Source organism: Zonotrichia albicollis, chromosome 5, assembly GCF_047830755.1.
Source record: "Zonotrichia albicollis isolate bZonAlb1 chromosome 5, bZonAlb1.hap1, whole genome shotgun sequence".
NCBI lineage: Eukaryota > Metazoa > Chordata > Aves > Passeriformes > Passerellidae > Zonotrichia > Zonotrichia albicollis.
Window position 1 is genome coordinate 57,372,621 of NC_133823.1, and position 18,911 is coordinate 57,391,531.

Sequence of the window (18,911 nt, forward strand, 5' to 3'; positions counted from 1 at the left end):
GGCTTGATTTCACTGTGTTTTTCTCAAAAGCATGCTGAAAATGTAGGTAGACAGGAAATGTTGTTTTTAATATTCGTGGCCTGTAAAATTTTTCCATAACACATCTACAGTGGCTATTTTCTGGTGAGAGGGAGTTCTGTATTGCAGCTTGTTTTGTGTAAACCTGCATACTAATTATAAACCACTTCACTGCATCTCACTGAAAAAGTCCATTAGAAACAAAAGCAATTTCTTCTGAGTACAGTCCAAAGTATTTGTAGTTAATGTTGCTTAGCCTGAACTTTGATGAATAATTTATTTTTATTCTCTTGGGCTTGTTTCCCCTGTAGATGTGTGCATGGTACCTGCTTGCCGATCAATGCGTTTTCATACAGTTGTAAATGCCTGCAGGGACATGGGGGAGTCCTCTGTGATGAAGAGGAAATGCTGCTTAACCCCTGCCAATCCATCAGGTGTAAACATGGCAAATGTAGGCTTTCAGGACTTGGGAAACCATATTGCGAATGCGGCAGCGGATACACGGGGGACAGTTGTGATAAAGGTAAAAAAAATTCATTCATGTTGTTGTGGTCTTAAAAAATAGGCTTTTTTAGTAAAACATGAACAGCCAAGCACATGAACAGCCAAAAACATGACCAGTTTTTTTTTTTTCCACAACACACACATTTGTTGCTTTTTTTTTTCTACCATAAGACTTTATCTTGATGAGAGAAAAACCAAGCCTTTCCCATGAATTTGTTTGCATTTTGAGGATTTTTTCATCAAACGTTTTGCTGTGAAAACATTTTTTTTTTTTGCCTTTATTCAAAAACACATTTTTACTATATTTAACTATTACCTTTTACCTGCTGTATCTTTCTGTATTTATTGTTTCTCTACCTTCTGCAACTGAGAAGCCAAATCCAATGATTCTGCTCCTAGTTTTATCACAAACTCTACTTTTGACCTCTCAGCTTCAACTGATTTATCACAGCGAATTATGCAGGTGAGATGGATGAAAACAGGATGACTTTTCCCCCTACCTTTTTCTTTCTCCTTTGTCTATCAAAGCTCTCCCTCTCCCTCTTTTCCCTTACCCCAGATGGCATTTATTTTGTATTGTACATAGATGTGAATAGAAGAATATGGCTGTAGAACTTTTAACAGATGTCTCATTTTTAGCTGCCTTTATACCTCAGTAATTTATGAAGTTAGCGGAATGTAACTTATATTAAATAAGAGTTTGAATAATATTAAACTCCAGGTCTAATAAATTAAATTGCATGCTCTCTGAAACATTTCCCTATGGTAAACAGAACCAGCTGCAAGCAGTGTAGCAACAGAAGATGTGTATTTTTATAAAAGAGGAAAAGATTTAAGCTTCCAATTTTCTTGTCGTTGTAATAGCTTCGTATTTATGGTTTACACATACATAATATAAGCTTTACCAAAAATAGGAGGTATAGGGAATGAAACCCAGCATTAATCGCATTACATTTGGAAGAACCACTAGTTTCCAATGCACAGTCTCGGCCGAACTTTAAAATACCAATCCCAACTGCAAATAGTAGCACACCACCTTCCTGCATTACACATTCTTTGACCCGTGCCTCAAAACCATGCCTCTTATTTTGAACGTTGTTTCCCACAGAAATCTCTTGTCGAGGGGAACGAGTCCGAGATTACTACCAAAAGCAGCAAGGGTATGCTGCGTGCCAGACGACCAAGAAGGTTTCGAGACTAGAGTGTAAAGGCGGGTGCTCGGCCGGGCAGTGCTGCGGGCCGCTGCGCAGCAAGAGGCGGAAATACTCCTTCGAGTGCACCGACGGCTCGTCCTTCGTGGACGAGGTGGAAAAAGTGGTGAAGTGTGGCTGTACAAATTGTCCCTCCTAAGTGTCCCTGTCACACTTGTCTTTTGAAAATGTTGTATACTTATTGACCGTGTCGGACTAATTAATGCTTCATAGTGGAAATATTTGAAATATATTGTAAAATACAGAACAGACTTATTTTTATTATGAGAATAAAGACTTTTTCTTCATTGAAAAAAAAAAGATTCAAGTGCTTGAACTGAGACTTCTCATACCCAAGAGGAGCTTTGAAGAAAAAAAAAAGACCTGGTAACATTGCAGCAGAAATGGGAAACTTTAACTGCTTTTAACATGGATTCTTCTTTATAACATGCTGAAGATACACTGACACTATACACATGTGACTTTCAACTTAACAGCTCAGAGGTGAAATACTGACCAGAACACGAGGCTTGTTTTTTCACTTTCGTATCAGTCTATTTCATTGTCTTGACAGACCACACCAATCACTTACCTGTGGATGAGGAAGCTTTATGAGCAAAAAGAATCAGATTATACAGAAATAACAATTGTTTGAAACACATTTTGTCTTTTGGAATTATTAAACATCATGAGAAGATGGGATCTCATTTAATGAATGGGAAATAGGAGATACAAGAATATACTATAATCCTGAAATCTCCTGATGATGTGTACTTTTATGTCAGCATGTTAGGAAAAGAAGCATAAAAAAGTGTTTATCTTCCCTTTTACAGTATTAATTTTTTGTAATATAAATGTTCCGGGGATGATAAAATAGATTATTGATGGATAAATTAGTAATAATATGGATTTCTGTTTCTATGAGTTCTAAACAGGTCTATACAGTATTGGGTTTCATTGAGAAATATTTATTGTATCAAAGTACATTGTACTTAACCCTTTTAGGCCATCCCTTTTACTGTTTTTCAATGCTTTAATATATATTAATTTATATTTGTCCCAGTATTTTTGTAATTTTTTTTAAAGGACTTAAAAATCAGGATTTTTTTTGCAATAGAACTAACGTAGCATGTCGTCTTGGGGTAAATGTTTTCAGTCTGTTTTTTCCTTTCCATTCCCTTTTCCTTTTCCTTAGAATTTGACCACTTGGTGTCACTGAATAGAAAGTGGTGACAATTTGTGGTTTCACAGATAACAGATATTCAGGACACCTTCCAAGAACCTGTAATATATTACAGAAAATGTCTTTACACTAGATGGCAATTGTAGAGAAGTTAATTTTCCCTATATACAGTACTTACAGAAAATAAGATGGCGTGTAGAAAATTCCATTAGAAGATAGATCTTTATAAATTAATATTCCTATGGAGTTCTTTACCTTTTTTATAAAAAAAGAAGAAAAGGCTGTGCTATCAAAAACTGTGATTTTCCCCAAATAATAAAACTACTCTACTGCCCCTAATGTTCCCCATGTTAACATGTTGCTGCTAAATTATAATGTAGAACTGGTAATCAATAGTGGGTTGTGTTCTTCTTTCAGTAAAACCCAGGGTACCCTGTAAAAATGCAGATGTTTTTTCAATTTTATTTTATTATTTTTTTTACAAAAAAGTTAGATGTACATGTGTAATGCAGTGTGCTTTGTCATATTTGGACTGATATCAGTAATGCTACTGATGTTTGTAAATTAAACAGATATTTACTTCATTAACAGCTTTTATTTGTATTCTTCTGAGAAGTTTAAATTGTCTAGCAGCCTTTAATTAAACATCTGTTGCAAAGAATATTTGGTAAAAAACAGAATAAAACCCAACCCTAAATCTAGTGTATTCCTTGCTGAAAATCTGAAGAAGGAATTGACTTGGGATAATTACAACTAGAGGCAGTGACATCTGAAAATGTCTGTGCATTATGAACTCAGATGAACTTATACCAAAACTAAGAAAACTACTTATAACTACAGTACACTGTAGGAAAAGACAATTTGAGTCTATCCTAATACTTAAGTGGTTATAAAAATGTCAATTTTACAGTTGTTCTAGCAATATGATTCTTTAGAGGGATTCGGTTTCACTAATCTTTGACTAAGTATTTTAAATTTAAGCAAATGGATGGGATGATACTTAACCAGGGGTTTTTTTTTCCTCTAATATATTTTTTTACAAAAAATTTTGTGTTTATTTTACTTAGTCTACTTTAGAATTTGTCTACATATTCAGTGAAACAGCCTTTGGTGAGGGCTTCTTTGCACTTTCTGCGACTGCTAAAAAATCTGCTGTAAATAGGGGTAGTTTTGAGGAGGAAGAAGATGTTTTTGCCTAACACTCCTAAAACAATATTCTTGGGTATGGAAAGATCTCTTGGAGCTCAACGTCCCTGTATCTGGAGCTGGATTGCTTTCTGTCCTCATATTGACAGAGAAAGATGAACTTTGCAGTGGTATTCAAGCAATACTGGCAGCTACTGGTGATCTTGTCATCAAGAGAGTGACCTTCTGTGGTCTCCAAGCAGAACCAGAAAAATGAATAGAATAGAATAGAATAGAATAGAATAGAATAGAATAGAATAGAATAGAATAGAATAGAATAGAATAGAATAGAATAGAATGAAGGAAAAGAGAGAAAGAAAGAGAGAGAGAGAGAGAAAAAGAAGAAGGAAGGAAGTGGCGGAAGGAAGGAAGTGGCGGAAGGAAGGAAGGAAGGAAGGAAGGAAGGAAGGAAGTGGCGGAAGGAAGGAAGTGGCGGAAGGAAGGAAGGAAGTGGCGGAAGGAAGGAAGGAAGGAAGTGGCGGAAGGAAGGAAGTGGCGGAAGGAAGGAAGGAAGTGGCGGAAGGAAGTGGCGGAAGGAAGTGGCGGAAGGAAGTGGCGGAAGGAAGGAAGGAAGGAAGGAAGGAAGGAAGGAAGGAAGGAAGGAAGGAAGGAAGGAAGGAAGGAAGGAAGGAAGGAAGGAAGGAAGGAAGGAAGTGGCGGAAGGAAGTGGCGGAAGGAAGTGGCGGAAGGAAGTGGCAGAAGGAAGGAAGGAAGGAAGGAAGGAAGGAAGGAAGGAAGGAAGGAAGGAAGGAAGGAAGGAAGTGGCGGAAGTGGCGGAAGTGGCGGAAGGAAGGAAGGAAGGAAGGAAGTGGCGGAAGGAAGGAAGGAAGGAAGGAAGGAAGGAAGGAAGGAAGGAAGGAAGGAAGGAAGGAAGGAAGGAAGTGGCGGAAGGAAGGAAGGAAGTGGCGGAAGGAAGGAAGGAAGTGGCGGAAGGGGAGGAAGGAAGGGGAGGAAGGAAGGAAGGAAGGAAGGAAGGAAGGAAGGAAGGAAGGAAGGAAGGAAGGAAGGAAGGAAGGAAGGAAGGAAGGAAGGAAGGAAGGAAGGAAGGAAGGAAGGAAGGAAGGAAGGAAGGAAGGAAGGAAGGAAGGAAGGAAGGAAGGAAGGAAGGAAGGGGAGGAAGGAAGGGGAGGAAGGAAGGAAGGAAGGAAGGAAGGAAGGAAGGAAGGAAGGAAGGAAGGAAGGAAGGAAGGAAGGAAGGAAGGAAGGAAGGAAGGAAGGAAGGAAGGAAGGAAGGAAGGAAGGAAGGAAGGAAGGAAGGAAGGAAGGAAGGAAGGAAGGAAGGAAGGAAGGAAGGAAGGAAGGGAAAGAAATGCTCCCAACACCCCAAAACCAAACTCAGCTTTGAAGAAAAACAAGGTACCCACATCAAGTGGTGACTGAGCTTTCCTTACCCCCTTTCTCAGCACCTCATGCATCCTGAAGCATCACAAAGTGCCATTGTGCATGACAAGAGGTAACTCCCTCAATGGGATGGGTCACTCTATCACCTTTCTAATACCTAAATCAAGTGTCTTGTAATACTGCTATTATAAGCTGCCTTGTCCCTGTGTTCCCCAAAAGGGAAATGGGGATATGAAGGAGCTGTCACTTTAGGTATCACTGCCACAGTGGAGAATTTAGTTCTTTGCAGAACACTCCAGACACAGGTGCTCATTCAAAAACATAAGTCGTGCAGCTTTTAACACAGCTTAGGGATTAGGTTTTTCTTCTTGTGTCTGCTACCTCCCCTAGAAATCACTGTCACACAGTCTGCTTTTAATGTATTGAATAAAATCCATAAAATGCACTGGATCTGAAGGATATGACTCAGTATCGTGGCCAAGTTCTCACTTCAGTTTAGCACAGCATACAATTAGAATTCTTTCATTAGAAACTAAGAAAAATAAAAGGAAGATTCCATCATTTTTGCCAGTGTTCTTAAAAGCTGTAAAAAAGAGAAAACACGTGAATACTGCTTAATTTGTATTGCACAGCTCTTACTGTCATCTAACAGATGACAAAATTGTGAAAGAGCATGAAAAAAGACCATTCTTGAATAAAGCTAACTAAAGGCATTGCTCTTTTATTAACACTGCAAGTCAATTCAGAACAGCAGCTATCACACATGGAACCAGATTCTGCAGTCTGTGTTAACTTTTCTGGGGTAAATGGATATTTGAGGGATAAAAACTCTGTTCTAAGCAAACCAATGGTAGGCTATGAGCAAGCTTTGAGTTAATTTCATAAGATCTATTGTAGTAAAAGTTTTGTCTTCAGGATACTTTTTATTGCCATAGGGGGACACCAAGAGCCTTAGTATTACAAGAATCATTGTAATATGATGTGTAATATGTCTAGGTGCCACAATATGACACTCATGATGTTATGAAGGCATTTGCTTTGAAAGAGGAGCATGCAGAGGTTTTGGAAATGACAAAAAGTCTGGAAGACCTAGTCATCCATAGCGTACTTGCAGGGATGGGAGCAAGGCACTAAAGTGGATTGTCACCATGTTAATTTTGACGAGAGGATGACTAAGATGTGGTGACTAAGGTGATGACTAAGAGATAAGAGAGAGAGGGGTATATTACAAAAAGGAGCTCCCTGCTAAGAAGAAAATGCACAGAAGATTTGGAAAACTGTCAAGTCTTGGGGGCTGTTTGTTTTGAAGCTCTATTTTGGGAGCTTTATCTGTTGCTGCTTGAAACTTACATTTTTTTTAAAAAACCCTTTACAATTCCGACAAACACACACTTGATATTTCTGTCTTGAGTTAACCCTATTATTTGATCAAAAGTGTATCTTTACAAAGCAATTCAAAATCCCATCTTTTGGTTCTTTTCTACTCCTTTGGAAGCAAGTGTTATTCCTGCAGTAGCTCATTGGTGTGCAGCTGTCTGTGCTTCAGCTATCTCACCTTACAGTGGAGAGCCTGGCACATAATTTCAGTTCCCATGAAGTGCAGTTCACCAGCTGAGCCATTCAGGATTCTTGGATTTTAGAAGTATCTATAGACAGAGCTGGTACCTCCAATCTATTTAAGATTCCTGGAGCAGAAATCAGAAAATCATTGGTAGTTGTGACTATGTAAGGGCTGTCAGGAGGACAGTAAAACTGAAGTGTTTGCCTGCATGCCTGGAGAGCCTGCTCTTTCACTGTGTTCCCAATGTATTGTGTTCCTGGGAGAGTGGGAAGTCAGGCTCATCCTTTCTAAGATATTTTAGAATAGATGGATTTAGTGTCCTTCTGTAAATAAATCGTCTAGTCTGGAAATCATAGGCCTCTTTGGCCCTCAGCCAGGTTAAACTCTGTATGCATACCTTAACATCAACCATCATTTTGGACACCAACAGATCCTGATGTTAAAAAAAGTGAATAAATCTTGCTCTCCGTTTAATAAAACACAGATGGGAAAAGCAAACTAAACACAGAGTTAACAGCTCCATTCACTAGTCTCCTGGGCTCCATGTAATTAAATCAGAGTTGGAGGGTTTGTTCCTGCTGCTGCTGTTCTGGCCAGTGTCCGTAGGGGTGATGGCCAGCAGAGAAGAAGTATTCTGTCAGAGCTGGATGTCATTTGTCAGGCTGAGAAAGAGCAGTCATCTCACTGAACAGCAAGACTCCTGGCTATGCACAGTCCCAGCAAATACACTCCAGCTCTACAGCATGACACCCGTGCTGCAGGAATTTTGCTCAGCCATGGGAACAGGCTTCAAAACTGCCTCCCAGATCCACAACGTTATTTCAGAATGCTGATCTGAGTAGTGTTTTCTGGTCTTTACAATTCCATCTTTTTATTTCATTCCAGGTTAGAGGGAAACTCCTCTAGTTCTACACATCGAGCCTCAGCACTCTAAATCAGTGCCCTGTGCTACATATAGAAAATTGAGACTTGTTTTTTTTTGTTCCTGTTTTAGATATGCAGTAACATTTGTAGAGGGATCAGAAGACCTGCCTTAAAGAAGAAGGTTATACATACAGATAATGAGATAAAACATTCTAACGGTTTTAAAATTCAGAAAATGTTAAACTAGCTCCTCTGAAACAGTCTGACAGCCATAAAGTGATATAAACTTACTTATTTTGTAGATTTTTAGACTTACAGCACGGGATGGTTATCTGGTTTTGACTGCTACTACTTATACTTTTTTTAAAATTCCTTTTAGGATACTTTCCATATCACAAGAGACAAGTCAAAATAGGATTAATGTGGCTGGGTTGCTTATTCTGACATTAAAGTTCCTTAAAATTATCCAGTAGCCTTTCTTCAGGACATGTTTCTTATTTCTCATAGTTTTTAACATTCTAGGCTTCAATCTGTTGTTTCTATGAAACTTTGTCGACTTTGTTTAATTTCCAGAACAGATTTAATGCTTCCAGAGAGAGGAAAAGGATACTGTCTTTTTCCTGCAGCTGTGCCTAAAATCTCTCACAGAACATCTTTAGAAATGTGTTTTCTTTCAAAGTCCTCTGAGACTAGGTTAACTTGAGCTGGTTCTACAGCAAATTTGGTTGGGTTTTTTTTTTTCTTTTGCTTCTGATTAGCTGTATTTATTTAATCACATTTATGTGTTTCTGCTATGGTAACAGCAATAAGAGGAGTACCCTCTGACCTGGGCTTTAGGAGTTGCTTGCTGTTTGGAAATAGCCAGTTTAAAGAGTCTGAGGTTTGCCTGTTCTCTTTCCTTCCCTTTCTTATTGTTGTTTGGTTTTTTGTTTTGTTTTTGTTTTGTTTTTGTTTTGTTTTGTTTTGTTTTTCACTGGATCTCCTTTCCTAATGGTTCACCCATTTTTGTGTAGTTTTATTCTTATTTTGTAGAGGAAAGGTAAGAGCATGAGATACTGTCAACAATAAATAAAACTGACCACAGAAGACCCATAGATCTACACAGAATATCCACAAGCAAGATCATGTGGCACAGCATATACTCCTCTGCCAAAAAAGATTCATTATTGCTCTAAATAAAAAAAAAGAAGCAAACAAAAAACCTTAATGAGAAACTTCGAAAAGCAGCTTAAATGTGAGAAGCAAAAGTGATCAAAACAGTGCTCATCATTCATTATCACAAACCACAGACCAGCCATGGGCATTCACACTTTCTCTCCTGCTCCAGGCACTCCAGACACTGCTTGCTTCTCCTTTCCCACCCACCTGACTCCAGCCTACCTGACTGTGCCTGGTGACACATCTTCCTTTCCATTTGCAGAAAGTCACAGCAGTCACCTTCCTGCATGTGCCTTCCCTAAGATAATTTGAGGTGTCTAATCAGGCTAAAACACCATGATGGTGATGGAAAGAACACTCTCAAAATAATTACCATTTGAGTATTTAAAAATCGAGTATTATTTATTAAGCTGTTATGGCAAAGTGCTAGTACCAATCAGTGGGAACTGTGGTTGTCAAAACATTTAAGTAATAAAATTTCCAATCTGTGCATGCCATGGAGAATGATGCCTCTCAGGTTTCATTCTGAAAAGCAACTGTAACCAGCTTAATTGAAAGGAACTCACTGAAACTAGAACTCACTGAAAATGTGCTCAGCAATCACATGCAAACACTACAAACAGAAAATATGCCCCAGTTAGCCTGGTTTGTTTGGGTTTTTTACTAAGAGAACAAAGAATAAGCATTCAAATAGGTAAGGCATGCATGCCTGGGAAATAACACTAACAAGGAATATTATCAAACTTTAGGCAGTGAATTCACAAGGGAATTTGCTGCTATTGCTTATGGGTAACAAATAAAAATATGTATTTTTAAGCTTTTGTAGAAAGGACACTTAAAGTCCAGAAAATAGTGACCAGCTACACAAGTCATCCTACCTCATGCGGACATGAAAGAACTGTTTGGGAATGAGTTCTTTTAGCAGAAGTGACCTCAGTTCCTTTGAATTTCATATGGTAATTAACAGGCTTGTGAAATTCCGGAAAACAACCATCTTAGATGAGACAGAAGAAAATATTAAAGATTTAAGACATCTAGGGCCAGATTCACTGTTGATTTAAGCCGCTTAATGCTGTTTCAGTGAAGCAAAGCAGCTGTAAATCCAACTTAGCTGGCCTGGAGCCACTGTGACTCCTATCAGCTAAAACAAAAGGAGTTCTCAGGGCACCAAACCTGGGTATGGAAATGTGGAGCAATCACTTGTGTTACTTTGTGCCCCTCTTGTTCATCTCTGCCCTGCTGCCCCATTGAACCGATGCTGAGATCTGTGGGAAAGGAGATTGCTCTTCAGTGCTGCACTCCAAGCTCCAGGGGAACAAAGAGAATTGGCAATTCCTCTTCAGCAACAGCACACAAAAATGAAAGACAGGAGGACTGTAAACAAAAAATAAAATTAAGTGAGTACTATTGTAGTAAAACTACTTCTAGTGAAGTCATTTCTTGAAGTAATTTCTTTAGTACTCTCTCTTAAAGACTGACTTAATTGTGGCTCCATAAGAAAGCATTATGGAAAACAGATTCTTCTTGTAAAATCTTCAGTATGTGTGTGTATATATATACATGGATATATAAGGGTGAAAGTGCATACTTTTTTTTGTTTGTTTTTCAGGATAGGAACTTATTCAGGCTTTTTAGTTCCCCTGAGCAGCAGGTATGATTAAGAATTCAAGGTAGCTGGCAGCAAGGAGGTTTGACCTAATCTATCTTGACTTTGCACTCTATGCATTTAAATGCAGCACGTCTGCATGGAATACACTGTAGTTTTCTGAGGTACAGCATATCTAATTTAGTCACATGCATGCACTGAAATGCCTGTGTGCACATGGAGATCACTTCTTCTTTTTTTTTTTTCCAGGTTTTAGCCAAATTAGAGGATCAAAGCCATGTAAAACCATTTGTAATGAAACTTGAAGCCACATGTAATGAAACCAGATAGTTTTTCCTTTCTGATGTAAAGTCTTTCCTGTTTTCAGACATTACTATAAACCTACATCTTGGTCCAGTCTGTAACTTGGTCCAGCTTGGATTAGCTTTGCAAACAGTTTGATGAATCTGGGATGATTTATAGCTGGAGGTAGAAACAAAACAAACAAAGAACCTAAAGTTTGGCCTGCTTTACTCTCAAAATTAAGTGTAACTGCCTACTGACTCCTTTTGGATTTTTGTGTGTGTTCAAATCCCAGAAGGAAAGCACCCCACTGTATCCTGGATCCACAAGAAAAAGATACTGCAGTGGTAAAAGTAAAAGTAAGCTTCACAAATATCCTTCCTTTTTCTGGTAAATTTCCATTTAGACTTAAATGAGGGATTTATACAGAATGAGATTGAGGAAAATATTTCCTCCTTAGTACCAAGAGCTGAATGCACTCATCTTTGTTCAGAAGACAAGAAGTACATCTATCAAAGAGCACTTTATCCATGCTATCCACAAACTTGTTCATTCACTTTTAATTCCGCTTAAAAGGAAGAAGACAAATATCAGCAGGGATCGGTTTAGCTAAAGGAAGTGTGACATTCAGAAAAATCAATAGGGATTTGCAAAGAGAGCGTGGCTAAAACTTAGCAGTGAAAAGAATGTGAGTTACAGAAGCTCTAAGAGTTCCCATTTCCTACCTGCTTCTAAGTCTAATGAGTCTAAATTCAAGATATGTCTTCAGGGAATAAGGCGATATTCGTGAAGAATATCCTACACTTTCATTTAATAACACAGATTCTTTCAAAAATGCTTCTTCACTGGGCCATATTTTTGTTCAGAAATCATACTGGCTCTTGGTATTTCTACCTGTTACCACTGCACCTGCACCAGGTGACACTCTTATCTGGGCCAGGCCATCTTTGCTTTCAGCATCAGCAGGCAGAAGGGGAACAAACCAGTCCCACAAGAAGCAGCTTTGCAAAGTATGCCTTAAGCAAAATCTGAATGAGCAGATGCTTTGCTCCTCTGGCCCAGTGTGGATAACACTGTCTCACTTAAGGGAGAAGCTCAAATGAAGAGCTGATTGAAGTTGTTTGTGTATTCCAGTGTTTGGCCAGAAGGAATGGAATATTTATCTTGACACACCTTCATTCCCATATAACTAGAAAATGAAAGTATAAACAGTCACAAATCTTTAAAAACATAATACTGAAGGTATCTCTAATTCTTGACAAAAAAAGCATTTTATGAACACAAATAAGAACACAGAAGTGTGGCCCTACACGAATTTAAACCCACAATTCTTTCTGTTATCAAAATTTTACTCCTGAGCTAAGAGGATTTCGATCTGTATCATATTACAATACATTCAATATTTAAAATATCTTTTTTATTTAAAGGTATTCTAAGCAAGAGATCAGTGCTTATATTACAACAGATCATGTTTCCTATTATTATCAATAGTGATCACTTTCAAAGGACAGATGGACAGTTGAGGCTCAGTAACACTGCCATGAAATCTATCCACACCTTGTGTAAGGTCAATCATGCACAAACCCATTTAACCAATCTTTAAAATACACATGAATCCTTTAATTCATTCTAGATCAAAATGCTGGTTTTCATCCACTTGAGGCATGAAAATGTATATAATGGATTCAGAAAAATTCCACATAATTATCCTGGCTGGATGTGAAATTTCCTTCAATCTTTGATCTATAATGTAGTAATGTGTCAGCTAGACCAGAGTAGTTTTATGTGCAGGAAATAAGACAAGCTGAGTAGCTTCATGGTTAATTGATTAAAAGGCTCTAAAGAAGGTGCAAGATCAAAGAGCAACTTAATGGTTTTATGTTACTCTAGAGAACTGTTGGTCCACTTGTCTGACAAGACTGACCTTGGGCAAAGAAGTAACAGGCAATTAAAAAAAAATTGCAAAACTAAAACACAGATCATGTTTATCTAGTTCAGCATCCTTATTTCTGTTAGCAAGTATTAGGGGGCACACCCCAATTTTCTTAAGACAGCTTCATTTTGTTAGCCTTTTCTGCTATGTGGTCTAAATATTGAGTACACAACAACAACAACAACAACAAAATGACACAAAATAAAACAAACCAAAAATGAGAAAAAACCCTCAGGAAGAATCATGGAATGCCATGCCATTGATTAAAAGTCTATGTAGACAAACAAATATCAAACTACAGCTGAATGACTATTCAATGCAGAGTGCTTGGTCTGTGGAATCACTGAGCTTCCTCAGTGTTGTCACTGGCACTGGGAACTGATGACACCTCGTAGCTTTCAAGATTGGCTCATCTTGAAAAGTACATTAGGGAATAGGAGCTGCTCTGAAGTAATATAATTGCTTAAAATAAAGGAGATTTAAAAAGAAATAAATAATGCATGGACTCTTACAGAAGAATTTAAGAGGGCCATTCTCTAAATGACACTTTAAAACACCATACTTTCTGGTTAGGCAGTCATCACTGGGCCATTCAAAACTCTCATGAGCACAGTTTGGTTTATGTCTCCTGAATACAAGCATTATAATTACATTGAGGTAAAAGAGAAATACTGAGAATATCAGGGAAATAATGGTAAGAACTGCACATAAAAATATTTCCATGAGCACCATAACCAGAATCTGAATTTTTCCGAGTTCTGATACAGTGTGGTATTTTCTAGCCACAACCAGATAATATTTTGCTTTAATTGAACAATTAAGACAATCAGTTAAGACATCAACACTAATAAGACTGGAGTTAGGCTCAGTCTGGGATTCTATTCTATTTCAATCTGCAGTGCTTGGGCTTCTGGAAAACAGTAGTGCTTGCAAGACAGATGCAGCCTCCCCTTCATGCAGAGATGGCTTCATAAGTCAAATGCACAATTACATAAAAAAAATCACATTTTTCTCTTCTTCTGTATTAATCTTGCTCTCCCCAAAACCAAGATACTCTTACATGTTTTCCCAAGCATTTTTTTAATGTTTCTATGGATAACCTTATCCCTCCCCAAGAAATTTTCATCTCATTAAACGGCAAAGCAAGATCCCGTCCTCAGGCAGCACTACCACTGTTTCCATCTTAGCAAAAAAAAAAAAAAAGAGAGAACTTGTTCTCCAGGTATTTATCTTTCCTTCAATATCATCAGGAGACCTTGGCCATGTGGCTAGAGGTATTACAGGATGCCCACCACTAGAAGCAAAATTATGAAGGCATCATCATTAAATCTGAAAACAACTTCCCTGAAGGAAAACTATTCTTTTAAGAGATACCTAAGAAAGTACTAGGATAATCTGAAATATTGGAAAGAGATAGAGTCACAGGAAATGTGACAAGACACAGCATCTTAGGGAAACTCTTCTCATCTGTAGATTATAAATTAATTAACTCATCTGAGCAGTGTTTTATTGATGCCGCTCTGTGCTCTACCATTAATGTCTTCTATTTACAGGACATGACTTTCAGGTCAAGGATGTAGAAGTTCCCTGTTGTTCTATTTACTTAAACAAACAAACAAACCCCTCCTACTGTTCCTGCTGGCCTGCTTCACTTCACAAAGAAGAATATCCCGCTTGAGCTGACCAGCTGACAGCTCTGCCAAGTGCCTGATAAGCTGCTGCTCCTGGGTCACCACTGAGTGGGAACTTGGGAGCCGTGTAATGGGATTAGCTTTCCCACACCATTCCCAGAGAGCCCATTGTTGAAAGAGGAATAGTTTTATTGGTGGCAACAAGTCAAACACAAACCCTTGGCAAGTCAAAATAAGAAAAAAAACCCAAAAAAACAAATGCGGTTTTGGCAGAATCTGAGATTTGCACTATTTGAAATTTCTTTTTAAGCTGATGAAGAAGTTAACTGATCTGGAATGGGCCACTACATTTACAATAGAACTAAAGGGTAACACATTGAAGACTCTTCTTTTGTTTTGATAAATGATCTTTCATTACCTCAATGGGCTTTCTTTCTCAAAGATCCTAAGTAAAAAAATCCCAACCCAGAAACACATCTTTGGGATGAGAGGGAAAAATGCTAACTGCTAAACTTTCTGCGCAGGAGTCTTGAATTAGTCATTTTGTAGCTTTGCAAGTACAAAATGCAGGGGATTTTTGTGATTTAAGGACATAATAATTTTCAATGCGCAAATTCCTTTTACTGGAGTATAAATGGTGCCTTGAGGGCACATAACAGCATTGAATTGGGCCTGGCAGAATCAGTTTTATTGTATTCTACTGTGCAGAAACAATTCTTTCAGTAAAATTGTCACATGGCATTTTTCAGCCTGCTCAAGTTCAGTCTTGTTATGGTAAATTACTTTGTATTTGAGAGGTATATCCAAACATCTGCACTTAATACTGTCTTGAACCTTTTCTTTTATAATCTAAAACTCCTCTTTTTGTTTTGCTCTACCCACTTTTGAGGCTCGTATTTCTAGCATAAGCGCTTTTCACAACTGTTGTCTAAATCCCAATTTCGTTTTCCAAATGATTAACAATACTCCAAAGAGACTTATGGGAAATGGTACTTCCTAATTTCTTTTTCTAAGTCTTCTGTGGACCTTGTGTGTTATGAACAAAAATTCGGTTAATATTTTTTTGTGAGAAAGAGTTACAGAGAAGCAGCCAGGTCTCAGGCTCTGCCAGGATTCTTAGTGCTTTGTTATTGTAATACCGGGTTGTTAAGGCTTATCTCTTCCTTTGTATTAGTAAAAAGCCTGGCTGGGTGCGGTGGACCCTTCCCCCAAGGCTGTGCTCTCTTACAACATAGGGAAGACACCTGAGAGGGTGGGGGGGGGTTATGCAAAATGACTCCAAAGTCCAGAATGCTTTGTGGGACCCCGACTCGAGATGCAACGAGAAAACCCCAAAAACAACGAGCCAAATAAGAATTGAGAGACTAAAGTGATGTCTGGACGTGAGGAGCCGAGTGCTGAGCCTGCAGAGATGCTGAACACCTTCGGAGCCCCTCTCGCCCTGAGCAGGGAGTGGTCCCAACGCCAGGACCAGGGTGGCCGCTGAGGTTCGGAAGCAACATCTGACGGGGACATCACGCCCTAAGGCTCCCATGAGGACTGGATCCCCGACTCTGCCCCTAGTGGACGGAGCTGCGCATATTCTCTTCCTCTGAGTTGCCCTGGGAGACGCGACGGGGACTGCAGCCCTACCGAGCCGTCCAATCCTGAGCTGATCACTTTTAATAAAGGCATTATAAAGGAGAAGAAGTCTCCTGGCCCTGTTTATTTCATTGTGTGTTTCCAGTGTCGTGTTACCAACAGATTGTAACTGAAGATTTGATTGTCACCTCTGCTTTTTGGAGGCTTCTACTTTTCACAGTGAAGCTGTTGCCACATTTATAGTTAAAATGCCTGTACATGTGCTTTTAGACCTTACACCTCTTCAGCATGGTGAACCTCTCACTCTTGTGTTACTGATTATGGTATCTTCACATGTTTTGTTTATGCACCAACCAAGCACCTGGGGAAATAAGGCATCATGTGGAGTCTAAAAACTTCACAAACTGAGAGGCTGGGTGAACATTGCTGAAGCAGAGTTATCACTGTAGGGATTAGCAAAAAGGTCATGCGGTGAAGACATACCACTCAGCTGGAATTCATTTGGGAAAGCCTCATATAGTGTGGTTTTAAGTCTGAAATATCTCAGGATCTTGCAAAAATAAGAATTTTCTCTTATTAAAATAACCATTGAACTTTCAGATTGCAGAGGATTTCTTGTACCTACAACCCACACACCAGGAACTGAAGAAATGCGGTGCTGAGGTGCAGTTAATAAGCCCAGTCAGACCTTGATGAGAGCTAATGAACTCCTACAGCTTCTTGCTGACTGTGTGGCACCATGCAGCTTTCTTGCCATCCTTTTTTTAATCATTTCTGGTCCAGGGGTGCAGTGTTGGGTAGTTGCTGGCATGAATCCACAGGCCTTATTAACACCAGAGCTCCTGGTCAGGGCAGTGCAGGCACACAGTGCCTCTGGACCCATGTTGCCTCTAGAAGCACTACGACATTTGTAGCTGCTCTATACCCAATTTCACAGGCTCCCAAGCACAGCTGATGCTCAAAACCCATCTCCCAGGGTTTGCTCCACTAAGTGGTCAGGAAGCAGCTGTAAGACTGAAAAGGTCATAATTGCCTCAGTGTTGTGATTACCGAAGGACTTTGCCCACTATGACAAACTATATAAAGAAGCAGCTGCTCATCTGTGACAACTAAAACACACCCCATTCTGAATATGTCTCAGTGAATTCCTGGATTTTTGGGCATTAAGTTGAGCTACCTGACTGGAACTTGGGATGAGATAAAGGCGGTACTATTATCTGATTAACTCAATTTAGGAAGAGGTAAACAAGCTGGGGGAGCGCTGATAATGAACATAAAGAATCCACAAAGAAAGCCAACTCAGCAACTGTGCTGCAGTCAGCTCTGATTGAGTCCAGCAGGGAGAGGACACAGCCCACTGACTCAAAAGAAGAGGAAGACTGAGCACGGGACTAATTAGCATTGGAAACAAGAGAATCATTTAACCAATAGAATAAGAGAAATGTGTACCCAATGAGAATTAATTCCTTTGTTTGCTAAAATTTATAAGTGGGGAGAAGTTTAGAGTGACCTCATCCTCACCACTAAGAATAGAAGACCAATAAGACACTGTCTGGATCCATGGGTAGTAATATCTTTCTGCTTAATCCCCCTGCTTTTTTCTACTTCCTTCTATCTCTCTCCACCTCATATTTACTTAACTAAAATCCATACCATTAGCTTCAGCCTATGGTGTAGTTTGCACCTTAATTTGGGTAGAGGCATCTCTCTAATAATCATAAAAATCAGATCTTAACAGCAGTACTCCAGAAAATTGTATTTGTACCTGTAAAACTGAAGGGAATGGGAATATGCGCAGATTTTTAAAAGCACACACATCAAAACTAGAATATGTCGATATGTTTGGGTCTAACTGTCAGATTCAGATAAAGAGATTTTTCTTAGCAATAAAATATCTGGTGCTTGCTTGTCAAAACAGCGGACTAATCTTTTTTCATTTTCCTTGTGACAAGGTCCAGTGTCTGAGAGTACTAAGAAATGAAATATTACTGGCTGACATGTTATTGTAAGTAAAAAGACCAGTAAAACAACAAAAACTAAAGAGTAGGTTTAAATGATCATGGCCTCTTCAATTTAAGAACAAACTATTAAATAAATTCCTAACTACTACTATCACTATCTAAAGCCAAAACATTAAAACAATTGAGTACAAAAATCACACTTTAGTGAAGGTTGGTATAAAATGTTATTATTTGCATCAAAGAAATAATGTAAGTTCTAAATAGCCTCTTATGCAGCACTCATTGCCCCTATGGATAATTAGTATTCAGCAAAAACCACAGGGCATTAAAATATTTATTCAAACTAGAATGTATCTAACCAGAATAAACAAAACAAACAAACTAACCAACCAAAAAAAATCCAGTTGGTGACCTAATCTTCTTCCCCAACTTTTCTCCACTGCTTGGGGAATGTACACAATATTTGTCCTTTTGGGACTGTGCAAGGACACCAGTGTATTTACCACTATTTAGCCCTCATTGATTGCTTTGCTTTCCAAAATTATAACACCATTGTTTTTTCAAGTCATCCTTAGAATACTGTACTAGATTGCAAGATTGAATTCCACACTAGAAGTGCTCATAGGATGCTTTTGGGATTCATGGCATATATGCATGGATGCACAGGAAGGAATAATACTGCAGGACTGAGTCTGCATTGCTCTCGAGAATATGTTATACCAATATATTCAGTGGGGCACTGCACTTCCTAGATTGGGCTGGTAATGGACATGGTGATATTTCAGTTTTGGGAATGGAAATCTACACAACTAGTGGCTGATTGGAGCATTCAAGAGTCAGCCTAGAGCAGGAAACTGACTGAAATGGCCTGAAAATAGACTATAGTCCTGAAACTTGCACCTATTTTCAGAGG

At 38.8% G+C, this 18,911-nt stretch overlaps 2 protein-coding genes across 26 annotated transcripts in view; one reads left to right on the forward strand and one right to left on the reverse strand.

The window, feature by feature from the left end:
- Positions 1–3,479, forward strand: part of SLIT2 (slit guidance ligand 2) — a 256,993-nt gene extending 253,514 nt beyond the window's left edge. For 12 of the 17 annotated variants that reach the window (XM_026792123.2, XM_026792124.2, XM_026792125.2 and 9 more), the window contains 2 exons: positions 330–541; positions 1,631–3,479. In XM_026792123.2, coding sequence (XP_026647924.2) covers positions 330–541; positions 1,631–1,872 — 454 coding nt within the window. In that variant the 3' untranslated portion in view covers positions 1,873–3,479. Of the gene's footprint in view, positions 1–329; positions 542–893; positions 986–1,630 lie in introns of all 17 variants that reach the window. The other 5 variants (XM_026792129.2, XM_026792130.2, XM_026792127.2 and 2 more) reach the window with 5 other exon arrangements.
- A 5,982-nt stretch (positions 3,480–9,461) lies between these two features.
- KCNIP4 (potassium voltage-gated channel interacting protein 4) overlaps positions 9,462–18,911 on the reverse strand; it is a 429,312-nt gene continuing 419,862 nt past the window's right edge. For 3 of the 9 annotated variants that reach the window (XM_014265576.3, XM_005484986.4, XM_005484984.4), the window contains exon 8: positions 9,467–10,378. In XM_014265576.3, the coding sequence (XP_014121051.2) occupies positions 10,292–10,378 (87 nt within the window). In that variant the 3' untranslated portion in view covers positions 9,467–10,291. Of the gene's footprint in view, positions 10,379–18,911 lie in introns of all 9 variants that reach the window. The other 6 variants (XM_074541808.1, XM_026792157.2, XM_014265578.3 and 3 more) reach the window with 4 other exon arrangements.